The 13,317-nt window shown below is 50.4% G+C and overlaps 1 protein-coding gene across 1 annotated transcript in view; it reads right to left on the bottom strand.

The window, feature by feature from the left end:
- The window catches only part of HS6ST2 (heparan sulfate 6-O-sulfotransferase 2), a 134,916-nt gene extending 122,664 nt beyond the window's left edge, over positions 1 to 12,252 (bottom strand). Inside the window, exon 1 of the mRNA XM_064462970.1 lies at positions 11,614 to 12,252. Coding sequence (XP_064319040.1) covers positions 11,614 to 12,125 — 512 coding nt within the window. The 5' untranslated portion in view covers positions 12,126 to 12,252. The remainder of the gene's footprint in view (positions 1 to 11,613) is intronic.
- Between the last annotated feature and the right edge of the window lie 1,065 nt (positions 12,253 to 13,317).

The following is a 13,317-nucleotide window of genomic DNA, read 5'->3' as shown; positions in this document are numbered from 1 at the left end:
CCAGTTCCAAGTTGTAGGAAAGCAGGGAAAGCTGTCATCCCAAAGGAGAGCAAAGACACATGAAACTCCAGCTCTGCAGAGCAGGGAACTTCACCACCCCAGGGCAACAAAAGGTGCTCACACCATTAGACTGACCCCTATTCTGCAAAGCGCGCAGCAATACATTTAAACACTAAGTATATGCTTAAGCAATATATTTGAGTACTTTTGTTCACACAATAGAGTTCAGGCTTGACAAGATATAGTTTGTGCACATCTTAAAACTAGTGATGCACAACCTCCTTCTGATCCCTTCTCCAGAAATATCAGCACTGTTCTCAGTTATGTGCCTTCAGTTAAGTGTCCCAATAAATAAAAAAATTTAGGGCAGATTTTCCCAGAAGCTGTATCGTACCAAACCTGTGGTCCAACGCACTTAGCCACGCTCACAAACAAGGGTAGTTATTCACACACTTTTGTCCTTGCAAGCAACAAAAGAGCACAGTAATCCAAACATAGGCAGTACTCACACATTTCCCGTGCAACATTTTCTGCTCACCACCCTTCTAGAAAAACTGCAATTTCTTCTTGCATGTGGTAGCATGCTGAATATGCCACAAAACACTGGATAAGACAGCTTGCGGAACCATTCCCCAGTCAAAATTCATCCCTAGCCATCACCCTCTTCTTCAGCTGTTCTGCGTCACTGCTAGCAAGCTGCAGTCTCCAAACTCCAGCAGGTATCATCAGCTGAACCCCAGCACTACCCCATAAATCTAACTCAGTGAGGAAGTTGCCTCTATCCATAAAAATTCTGTGAGTGCTCATATTCCAACTCAGAACCCTGCTGACATCCAAAACACAACTAGCAGCATGGAAAGTGAGCCAATAGCTTCTCAGGAGAAGCAGCTGCAGGTGCAACTACTCTTTCCATTTGTTTTCTCTGCTTCTCCTCTGGAAACGGGATTAAAAAAGCATCTATAATTCTGCTTTGCAAAATGTATCAGTTATATTCAAGAACACGGACTCACCTGGGGTCTATTTGACCTGCTCTTGAAGCAAGACTGGTTTAAATGGCTATATAGGACAGTTTTGCAAACTTACCGTGTTCGAGAGATAAGGAACTGACTACAGCTTCTCTTATGTCTCTGCTACCACTGCCTTCTGACAGTCTAGTCCCCTCCAGTCCCAAGCAGATGCAGCCTTAATGGTCACCCATTGCAACCAGACAAAGCGAAAGCTTAAAGCAGAGCAGCAACGTTTCATTTCTACTGACTCTGGTTGGGACATCTAGTGTTAGATACCCAATGTCTCCTGTTCAGGAGAGCAGGTCCTAGCTTTTCTCATTATGCTTTTCTATGAGCCAGAGCACTGAGGTCACTGACATAGCTTTAGGGCATGCTTAGACCATACTTTAAGACAACTGTACCAGGCTTCTGATGTTCCCAAGTTGCTCCCTCCAAAGAGTGAAGTCAGAGACTGCTTCATCCATGAAAGGGAGTAAAAATTAGATCATGCAAAAGATCTGGCATGAAAGCACTGAACAGTGTGACCACGAAGCGGCAGCTACATGGTCAGGGAGCTTTCCTCTTCCCTTCCCAGGAAGAGAACAAACACCACAGCCCCACAGGACACCAGCATGGGGCAGTGCACACAGCAGGCTGGAGTCACCTGTCCATACAGTACATTGGGTTTGTATTTAAAAACTACAGCTTCCCTGAACTCAAACTAAACACTTAAAAATATTTCCAGTACCTCTACCTAAGATTAGTCATGTACAGGCAGCAGAGCTACTAAATGCAGTCAGGTCAGGAAATCCAACATCCTTTATGCTACATACACACAGAAACGTATCCCAATCCAAAGAGCTAATTACAAGGCAGAGGCCAAGAGGAAGAGGACAGGCATGGTGATGGAGATGGGACTCATGCCAGGTGTAAAGTCCTGGCTTCCCAAATCCCACTCACTTTTCTCCCACACAGACCAGGACCAAGATGACAGACCCCAGCAGCAACCCGTTGCCAGAAAGCCAAACACCTGACCTTTAAGCCAGCGTTATTTGAAAGCCAAAACTCTACTCCACATTTTATTGACCTGGAGTTATTGGAAATCACCAAAATAAAAAAAAAAAGAAAAATAAAAACCACCCCAAAACCCCTACTGAAGTTTAGCTAAAGATGCACAGTTAGGAAGAGAGGGAATATAACAAGGAGGCCATGCCAACACAAAAGCTTTTTCTCTTACCGGTGACTGCCTTGCAGCAGACCAGAATTGAAGGAGTTAAAGCCTAATTTATGCCATTTATATTTTTGCAAGTCACTCAGCCATCATCAGGCAGACGCATCCTGTTGCGTCTGACATTTCCTTGAGCACTTTTGTCTTACTCCTCAGTGCTACCACCGTACTGATTAGATCCAACACCCCCACAGAAAAACAAACAGCTCTGTGAAAGACAGAAGCCGCACAGCCATCTTCCTCCCCATCCACAGTTGGTGAAATCGGCTCCAGGAGGAAGAAAGCCCGCAGCTCTTCTGGGAGCACTGAACAGACAGATGCCTCCACCCACATCCAGCCCCATTAAAGTCCTCCGCAGGCAAAGAGCACCGGGGAGGACAACTCCCGCAGCATCTTCCTGACCAAGATAAGTTAGCTGCTGCCAAAAAACCAGAAAGTTAGTTTGTGATAGCTTTTGCTCAAGCAGGACAAGCACATTCCCAATAACTTTCTCTGAACCCCAAAAACAAACAAACAAAAAAGAAAACGCCACCTCAGAATGGCTTGGGATTGCTCCAGGGAATAGCTTTCCCACAGGCAAAAGGAAATGCTCTCCCCTCAGTTACCCTGAAACCCTCAAAAGCAGCTTCTCTGCCTTTGACCAAAGGAACACTGTTTTTCTTAATCAGGGGGTTAAAACAGTTGCTTTACTCTGAACACAAAGAAGCTTGGAGGAAATAATCAGTCACAGAGTGCGCTTTACTCACTTGGTTTGGGTGTTTGCTGAGGGATCCCACAGTAGCAGCAGCAGTCTGGATGAGCAGATTCCCACTGCCGGGAGCCTTGCAATGTTTTAATTTACCCAACACAAAATGGAGTAAAGGAAGAATTGATCTTCCAGCTACTTGAGCCTCTAAGAGCATCAAAACTTCACAGTCCTTCTGACTATGGAAAATGAGGAGCATTTGCTACAAGGATCTCCTGAAAGGCATAGTTGTCTTCATGCTTTTATGGAGACATGCAAAATCATTCAATGCTGCAAGATTATCTCCCTCATAGCTGCATATATTTAGTTATATCTCATCAAAAGTTTGGCTCCTTCAGAGTTGGATAAGCAGCTGAGAACCAAGAAGTAATGTGATTTGAGTCTTGCCCCAATGGATCTTATGACTACTAGGTCTCTAAAGACTAATGATTTTTTTCAAGACTACATAAATGAAGAATTCACTCGAAGATGTATATAAGCAATACCTGAAATGGATTCTGTCTTTAAAAGCATGAACAGCTGAGGAAGAAGGCTAGAGTAGGGAAGAGGAAAAAAGCTGGTCCTAGTTGCCACTCATTCACAAACATTATCTTGTTATATCCATATGTACGCTACCCACCCAGAGATACGCGAGTGGATGGAAATGGCAACAGTGAGTTCAGTGTTTAACACTAGACTTTATTTCCACAAAAAACACCCCACTGGACGCTAAACACAGGTCCCACCCAATAAAAACATACTGAAGAAATTATACATTCACTGTTTACATCAGCAACATGAACTTAAACACAAAAAAATAGATTGCTTTGGCATCTTAGTCTCACATTAGCAAATGCAATTATCTTTCATTAATTTTACAGAGTGTTCACAGTAGAAATTAAATCGTTTCTTCATGTCTGTTTAAGAAAAACTTTACTGTGTTAATTATTCATAAATACCAAAGTCTGCTACTTATTACTCATCACAAATGTGATTCATTTCAATAACGCCTGAATAATTCGGTGCTACCCTATTAGTCCCAGAACACACTGTACAATTGCCAGCATCAGCAAATCAATCACAAGCAATAATCCACGCTCGCTCTCCAGTGCCAGCTGCCAAGGAAGAACAGGAGGAGGTGGGAGGCAGGAGCAGCACTGCCTCCCCAGCCCGGTCACCACAGTGCCTTCGTCCTTCCATACAAAAATGCCATCCCGCATCTCCTGTCCTGCTTGGCTTTGCTTCCATTCAAGATGCTGCAAACTCTGACAGGCGCTGCTCGGGCAAGCATCCCAGCCCCAAACTGGGACCTGGGAACCGAGCTCCTGAGGGAGGAAGGCAGCAGCTGGGGATGCTTCATCACTTTGCTTCCCCGCAGGTTTACATCTGGGCAGGCAGCTGCCCAGCAATGGGAATTAGCCGATGGAGAAGGTGGGGAGGGGAGGAATTAATCCTTGCAACTGTGTAAGAAGCCTGCAAGGGTAATTCCAAAAAAGGCTGAGAGTCTCGAGGACTGCTCGGCCGTAGTAATCCCCGCAGAGCCAAACAAAGCCCCGGCGCCATTTCTGCTGCTAAGCGGTTAAATAAGGAATTACGGAGTTTTGCGTCCTGGCCGCCGGCTGCTCAGCAAGGACGGAGCTAGCCCAACGCTGTGGCTGCACACTACATGGAGGGGAAGAGAGGACTGGAAAGTTACTAAAGCAATAAAATATACTCAAATCTGCAGGAGTTAGATTTTTGTACTGTTCCCACACATTTTAAAAAATGTACCTAGCCACACCACAAAAAAATCCCCCAAATGTCTCAAAGTTGCATCAAATTACAAATTCCCACCCCGCCCCCCCAGTCAAGAAATCATCAGTACTTTGGACGTCATTCTCTCCTGCTTACACTCCACTGTGCTCGCAGGAGGCAGCCAGCCAGCCCCCCTGCAGGGTCCCAGCCAAGGTGGGCTCCAGCTCCACCGTCCAGCCCTCGGCACAGCTCCTGGCGGCACCCTAAGCCCAGTGGCACTTCAAAACCCCTCTCCTCTCAGAAAGATCCATTCCTGCATCCCATTTTCAGCCACGTATTAATTATTTTGCTTTCTAGCAAGTTACGTGAGCTAATTTGGGCTGATGCCGTATAGGAGCACTGCCTTTATTACAGTTGTGGAGAAAGTAAATTAATGCAAAAGATTGCACACAGAGGCCTAATCCATTTGAGGTAAATCAATGCATTGCACATTTAAATTGCCCTGCTTTCCTTCAGAAAAGTACATTGAAGTGATTCATTAGCCACTGAACTGTTCACAAGAAACAGACCAATTCTCTTAGGCATGCCAGTGCATCTCTGCTAGTTAAATTTAAAAAGCAATCAAATCTACTAATAAGTCCTTTTTGCCGACATTTACATCAGTAGAGAACACGATTCCTGACAATTCAGAACATGATTCCTGACAATTCAGATTAAATAAATGAGGGACAAATTAATCTCAGTTAATGCGCCTTGGAACTGATGTTCAACTTGTTAAACTTAAAAATCTGTCTTTTAATAAAAATAAATAACCTACTGGTGATGCCTGACTTCCAAGCGCCTTTGATAACCTTTATTAAAGGTTATAAAGTTATGAAGAGGGATCACAAGGCACAATCTGTGTCTATTTTAATACAGTCAAAGCATGTATTTATAGTTTCATTTTAATATTTATAAATTCCCAGAAAAAAATTAGCAGAAAGGCACCTTTTCAAGAAAAAGCAATCAAGTCTTAGTACAACAGCACCATGCCATGGTGTTCATATTCCCATTCCCTTTAAGGAAGACCAACTCAGATAACAAATGGAACAAACAGTGCAAGGAATAACACCTGTGCCTCGTTTCATGCTCTGCTGCAGTCACTGGGATTTATTTTTGCAGCAATCAACATCACATCTCCACTCACAAAAAGTTCTCCAAATTTAAAAAAGGCAATAGGAAACATACGCTTTTAAATAACTAAAAGTCAACTTGCACTTTACTGAAGATTTAGAGGAGAACTGAGGAGACCTAATACGGAAAATGATTTTTTAAATCCCTTTAAGATGTGCTTTAAGAAGTCCAACACTGTATCTGCAAAACCAGTGATACCAGTTTAGAGAGCTTTTCAAGTCCTATAGTCCAAATTTAAAAACTCACAAACTTAAGTTTATAACCAAGACTTTCAAGGTCGGGCCCTGTCATGGGATTAGGTGAAGGAACCACTTGTACTTAGGAAAATAATCCCCTGCCCTTCCCCTCAAAGCAGGGGGTAAAAAAAGAGTAAAAAAAGTTTTTTACTCTGCAGGCTGGCCCACTGCTTCCAACACCCCAAAACCAGACCTGGCTTCAGTCCCACCAGGTGCCAGGCAGGGAAATTCAGCTGCCGCAGACACATTTGCAGGAGGCAAGGTAATATACACCGTGTATCTCATCCTGCAGCCACAGCAGCCACCATGGCGAAATGAGCAGTGTCATTTGGAAATCCCACTGATAAATGAAGCGGCATGGAGTCACTTGGGCCTGGCGGCACCTCTGCAAATGCTCTGGGTTGGGTGTTTTTTGGTTTGGGGTTTTTTTTTTGGGGGTGGGGGGGGGGGGGTGGGGTGTGGGGCTTTTTTTTTTTCTTTATATTTGTTGCAGAGTTTTTTCCAGGGAGTTTCCTCAATGTGTATTTCAAGGGCAGGCAGGCACGCTCCCAGTGCTCTGGCCAGGACCCAAGTTACAGTGGGTCACCCCATCTGCTCGCTCACAGCCTCCAGCTCAGCCACGCTGGTCCCCTTCTCTCCCTGAGCAGCACCCCCAGCCAGCTTCGCCCCCAAAGCAGCTGCACTGGGGGACCCTGTCTTTGGAGATGGTGTCTGCTCCACCAGCATTCAGAGGTTTTAAATTGTCCACCTCCTGCCAAAGCCATTATTACCCACCCCAAGCCTTCATGTGCCACAGGACTCTACAGCATCTCTCCTGCCCACAAGGGGTCTAGTGCTGATTTATGGGGCTTACCTATTCCCCAAATTCTACCACTACAGGTGAAACAGAGCTCATCCCCTCACACAGCTACGTATCACCTTTGCTGTTTCAATAGCAGCTGTTGAATAGGCCTCCCCCTAAGATGCAGCACCCCAGCCCCGCCACAGAAGTGATTTTTCTCTCCTGTCCGCATTACACAACTTTTTTCATCCTCCACACAGAAGAAGATTACTGGGCAAACCCAAGTGCAGAGCCCAGCCTGCTCCAGGGGAATGCGAGCTCACACCAGGGCCGATGGCAACGCTTGCTGCAGCAAAGCTCCCTTCTTCCCGGGGTCTGCCAGCAGCCCAGCTCGTGAGGAGTCAGGCTCACAGCGGCAGACGGGATTTGCAGATGCAAATCCCATGACATTTCCAAAAGCGTGAGGATTAATCTGTTTAGCCAATGGAGCCACACACAGTAAACACCTCCAGTTTGCTGGGAAATGTTTTAACACATCTTTCCTCTTGATTTTCTGAAGACTTCACTTAGAAGAGCTTAACATGTAAGGACAAGACAAGAACATCCATGCACTGCCAGGGGCTTCTCTCCCAGATCACAAGAACATGGTACCAGCATCGGGCCTCTAAAAAGCCAGTAGGCACCATCTCTGGTCCTGGTCCAACAGGCTTGTACCAGCAGTGTAAAATTTCCTCCAGTCTCAGACTTGCTGGCTCCAGAGGCAGTTCTGCAAGCTCGTTCTCCTCTCAACAGAAAATGTCTCTTTCCTTTAATGCTAGCCAGGAGGGACACCAAATACAGCCTGACCTTTACCCACAGCCATGTCTCTTACCCAACGAGGGTACAAAGCCACGACACCACTTAAGAATGTAGGTATCTGTATTTGCTCCCATGTCTCATTACATTTTCCAGTCTAACCCCAAGGCCTTTTGTTTCTTGCAACGGTGCCATTGGATTTATTGCTATAGACAAGTTCGGTAGATACTTCCCATAATAATTAGCCAAGCCGAGCAAAATCTCAGTCTGTGATGCTCTCACACACAGTTACTTTGGATGCTGCCTCAGTTCAGCATGCCAAAAGCTTTGAGGCTTCCACAATCAATCAACTGACCCAAGTCAGTCAGTCATGACTAGGAAAAGGCATGTTTCTCCTTTCTCACCACTGATGCCAAGCGGCTGAGACAACCCCCTCCTTTTTGCCCCCACCATCAGCCCATTCCACCAACCTCCTAAGCAGCAAATCCAGAGCACTCAAAGCATCAGCTGTGCCTGCACCTTCCCCAAGATTTCTGGATGCCACAGTGCTGGGCAGCACTGGTGGAACAGGCGAAAAGCAGGAATGGGCGTATATAGAACATACACCCCGATGGGACCCAAGGAAGAAAATGAAAAATCCCTCTCCCCATGCCCCGAGATTCATGTTCCTCTAGGGCAAGGAAGGACCAAAGGAGGAGACAGATCTATTTAGGTACTTACTACTAATTACAGAGCACAGGCCACTACTACAGCAAAGCAAGTTTTGGGAACGTATATGCTCATAGACAGGAAAGCACCATTGTGTTAAATCCAAAACAAAAAGATATCACAACAGCCATCCTGAGTATTTCTACTGCTCCATTGCAGGAATCTGCCCTCCAAGCCTGCAATGCCCAAAGAAAACAGAAGCACATTAGTGATGGGATTAAGAGCAGAGGCTGTAGGATGAATGCTGCAGGCAACAAGGTTCTTCGTGGTCACTCCTTCCAGGCTGATCCCATCAGATCATATCACTGTGATGCTCTGTACCTAGTGCTGAGCATTACTAGGTCCAGGACAGGGTATCCTCCAGACTAACAAAGGCTCAGCTTTTAAACCAAGGAAAAGGCCCCTACAGAACAGCCCAGCTAACCAGCAGTCTGACAAGTAGACTCGCTATGCCGCTCAAGACAAACCTCTGTGCAAAGTAATCACACACAGGTGCAAGCTAAAAAGTTTGCCGGAACCACCACCACTCATTCGGCTATTCCCAGGCAAGGCTACGCAGCCCAAAGACACTAACTACAGACTGCATTATGCAGCTGCCAAGCAGTTCAAGCCACTCTTACAGCAGGTCCCAATTTTTAACCACCTCGATTATAAATGCAGGAATTCCCACCCTCATCAAGCCAAACTTCACTTGAGCAAACCGCCCTCCACTCCTGACGAAACCCTGCTCCCTGCCCTGACAATGCTCCCAAAACAGGCCTCGCACTCCTCCGGGTCGCTCCCCCCTCTCTCAGGGTTTGCACACCGGGGCTGCGTGTGCAACTCCCTCCCCACCAGCACCAACCCAGCACACACCACCCAGGACAGCCAGGCCTCCCCCAAAAACCCCAGCGCAGGAACAGCCAGGCTGGCCCTGCCGCAGAGCCAGCCTCCGCTCAGACACGCTCATCCCACACCTACCGCTGCTCTGAAAGCGGCTATCATCTGTCCAGAAAGTGCTCAGATTAGAGTCTGTTACTAGCACTAGAAATAGGTGCTAATTAACTAGTTGTCAGCTGAACATTGCTAAATCGAGAACACGAAATAGAATTAGAGACAAGGCATTACAATGGGCAGGAAAACTTGAAAGGACTATTGTTCATTTAAGAACTTCTGTATTTTTAAACATCTAGAAGTTGCAATCCAAATAATTGCTTGTCAAGACATTATTTGGGAGAATAACTGTAGCTATTAAGCAAGCTGCGTAATTAGGTTATTAAAGATATAACATAATTTCAAAGTCTCTGAGAGAGTAGATCTCTACCTAACAAAAAATCACCACAGCTGCCTTTTCATCCCTCTCTCCTGGCTTCAATCCCAAGCCACGAGGTCTAGCGACCTCTCAGAAGTCGGCTATGACGAGGTACATGGTTTGCTGGATGAGGAGCCATCACTCTGAACTCTTGGGCAGGTATATGAAATGCTTCTGTTTCGACTCAGAAAAGCATGTTTGGTAATCCAACAGGGCGCGGGGGAACAAACAAACCAACCACACAGCCAAAAGCCACAGACGAAAACTCAGCTCTCTGAGCCTGGCGTTCCCTTCTGCCTTAGGCGGTGGGTTCAGGACAAGGACCAGCCCTGGTTATCCAGAGGCACGGATAACTGCGAGCAGACAGACCTGCCTCTGGGGAACGAAGGGAATCCCTGCCCCACAGCCTCAATTCTGCAGGCCAGACCCACCGCTGGGGGAAGAGAAAGCTAGATCACGGGAAGCTGTTCAGCAAAAGAGAGCACACGTTATGCAATTTCCATTTCTGCTGACAAACAACATATTTATAGGACAGGTAAAATACACTACGTAGCCGGCAAGGCTCTGCAGCCTGACACCTGGAAGCTAATAGACCCAGAGGACAAGGAATTGGTTCCTGATGTTTGCAAATGGAATGTCACAAAAATGAGACAATTACATTTTAAAGCAGCAGGGAAAACAAAAGCGCAGGAACCACAACAGCCAAGTCTCATAAAGAGCTGCTTCTTGGGTACAGGAAGATAATGATGCTAACCATTTTTCTACTAGATGGCAGTGTAGTGTCACACTATATAAAAGGAATTCTAGAAAGAAATTGCTTTCTATTTCAAGTGAATCTGTGCTTAGACTTGACTTCAGATAGCATGATATATAACGGTACCCTCATTGTAAGGGGACCTGCCATTAGTCTAACAGTGCAATAGGAGTGATATCCTAGTTTCTAATTTCCCAGCTGCAGAAAGACACTAAAATCCTGAGCTGTTCTCCTACGCAGTACAGCTGCATGCACAGCCACGGCCAAGCTACTCAGTCTGCTACAACTGAAGGTCTGCTATAATCAAACAGCTCCAGGAGCTGAGGAAGCAGGTCCTCACTGCTCAGGAGAACAAGCCAGCCGGGCTTTTGAAAGGCAGGGGCAGCATTTAGGCAAGCAGCTAGCCACGGCCAGGTGAGGTGAGGGTAGCAACTTCAAAAGAAGGTGCAGGGATGAAGCGAGCAGCGTCACTAAAATTAAAAATGCAAACACAAAATAAACAAGGTTAGAGCTGAAGGACGACACAAATAGTTGCGGGTAATACTGAGGCATAAGAGTAACCTTTACTTTGCAAGGCCACCATCTGCATAAGCTAAACTTCACATGTAACAAGACGCAGTGCCTCACCGACACTCCTAGAACCAGCATTAATTCCTGGCATACACAGGAGCTACAGCATGTGTACCCGGAGAGCTCAGAACAACGAGGCGACTTGCCAGAGATGGAAAAGCTCTGGGGGAAGCCTGCAGACAGCCAGAGGACCCCCGCTTCTGCGTGAGGCGTGGAAGAGCCGCCCCGGGGGTCCCGAGCCGTGGGGCTGCCAGGCCTGCCCGTCTGCCACCCCGGGACACTCTGCAGCTCCCGGCTTTGCCCACCAGCAGCTACAGTCGCGACAGCCCGCGGGACATCATTTGACACACCGAACTGGCCGCAGAGCGGGGGGTCAGGGTTTGTTTGCTCCGCAGAGCTCAGGGCACGCCGCACCCGCGGCGGCAGCCCCGGGCCGGCTGGGCTCCCGGAGCCCTCGCCGCAGCCCCGGTTTGCGGCCCGCTCCGTGCCGGGGGGGGCTCGGCAGCGACCCGGCTCACCCCCCCGCCCCGCCCCGGCCGCGCCCCTCGCACACCCCGCCGCCACGAGCCGGGGAGGGACCGGGGCCCACGGGAAGCCCCCCGGGGAAGGCCCGGGGCCGCCGCACGGCCTCACCTGGAGGGCCGGAGCCGCACCTCCTTCTTGCTGTCCACCACGGAGGGGACGCAGTTGGTGAGCTCGGTCCAGTCGGCATGCAGCCCGCAGCTCCAGCCCGTGGAGAAGCGGGAGAAGAGCCAGGTCTCCCGCTTGCCGGGCCGGTGGCAGGTGCACTTCTTCTGCCCGGCGCGGCACTCGCAGGGCTGCTCCAGCTGGATGTTGCGGACCAGGTGCCGGCCGAAGGTGGTGCCGCCCGTCTTCTGGATGTGCAGGAAGACGATCAGATCGTCCCCCTTGATGTTGAAGTCCACCCGCCGCAGCAAGTCGCCGGCGGAGAAATTGAAACGGGGAACGAAACGCGCCGGCGTCTCGTCCTCCGCCCGGTACGGGTCGGCGGCGGCGGCGGGGCTGAGGGCGCGGAGCCGCAGGAGCTGGCACTCGGTGCCCGGGCAGACGTACTGCAGCACGATCACGGCGAAGAGGAAGAGCATCACCAGCGCCAGCAGCACCTTGTGGGAGCGGTCCTCCATCGTCGCCGGGAGCGCCGCGCATCGCCGCCGCCGCCGCTCACAGCCGCCGCCGCCGCCACCGCGGGGGGCCGCCCCGGCCGCGCTCCGCCGCCATCGCCCCGCCGCCGCCGCCGGCCCTTCCCGGCAGCCCCTGCGCCGCGCCCCTCAGCGCGCCCCGCCCCGCCTCCGCCCCGGCCCCGCCTCCCGCCGGGCCCCGCCCCCCCCCGCGCCGCCGGGACGGCCCCCGCCGCGGCCTCTCCGGTGCCGCCGCACGTGGCCGCGCCGCGCTGCCCCAGCGGCGGGGGCGGCCGTGCCGGGGGGCCCGGGGCTGCACCGCGCTCCGGCCGTGGGGCCGGTAACGGCCGCGCAGTGTTCTGCGCTCCGGCCGCGGTGCGCTACCGGGGCGCACGGGGCTGAGCCGCGCTCCCGCCGTGGCCACGCACGGACCACGCGGTCCTCCGAACGAGGCCCGGCACCGGGGCGCTCCGTGCTCCTGCCACGGGGCCGGGCCGCGGGGTGGGCTGGAGAGTGCCGCATCCTCAGGGGCACAGTTCCCGGCCCCCCCCCCCCCCCCCGCCGAGCTCCCGGTGGCGGCAGCCCACCCGGAGCAGAGCGCCCTGTTCCAGCGGGGGACTTGCAATGTAATGGCAGCGGCAGGCCTGCAAGGCCACCGTCCAGCCCCTCCGCCGTGCACAGCTCCGTGGCTGGCCCCGCTGGGCACCGAGCTGCCCTTGCTCTCCACAGCCCGCCCTCGGCGCCCGGGGTTTGGCAGGGGGCTGAGAGCATCGGCTGCTTTGCCTGATGCCCCCCGCGGTTTCAGGTGGTTCAGGTATCAAATACACGCACTATCTCTCTCAGCATATTTTGAAACCCCTCTGCACAATGACAGTGTTCTGTAAATAAAACAATGCTAACAAGGACTCCGTGGGTTTATCTCTGATTAAAGTCCTTTGCATATCTATATGCAGATTACGTTCAGCCCTCCGGCTGCTGGTGTGCTGTCGATGAGGCCTGGTGATGGGAGCGCGCCGGTGCTCGCCCTGGGTTCCGCGAGCGTAGCTGCAGAGCCGCCGTCCTGCGGGACCGCGTACCCGCTGCGTGCAAACCGCCCGACAGGGCCGGGGAGCAGCACAGCGAGCGAGCCTGGCTTTTTTTCTTTCCCTCTCGGGTGCAACTGATGTTGTGGCAATTAATGTCTGGGAAAACCGCAGCC

Source organism: Phalacrocorax carbo, chromosome 11 (assembly GCF_963921805.1).
Source record: "Phalacrocorax carbo chromosome 11, bPhaCar2.1, whole genome shotgun sequence".
In the NCBI taxonomy this organism is placed as follows: domain Eukaryota; kingdom Metazoa; phylum Chordata; class Aves; order Suliformes; family Phalacrocoracidae; genus Phalacrocorax; species Phalacrocorax carbo.
Note: the sequence above shows the minus strand (reverse complement) of the source record. Positions and strands in the feature narration are given on the sequence as shown.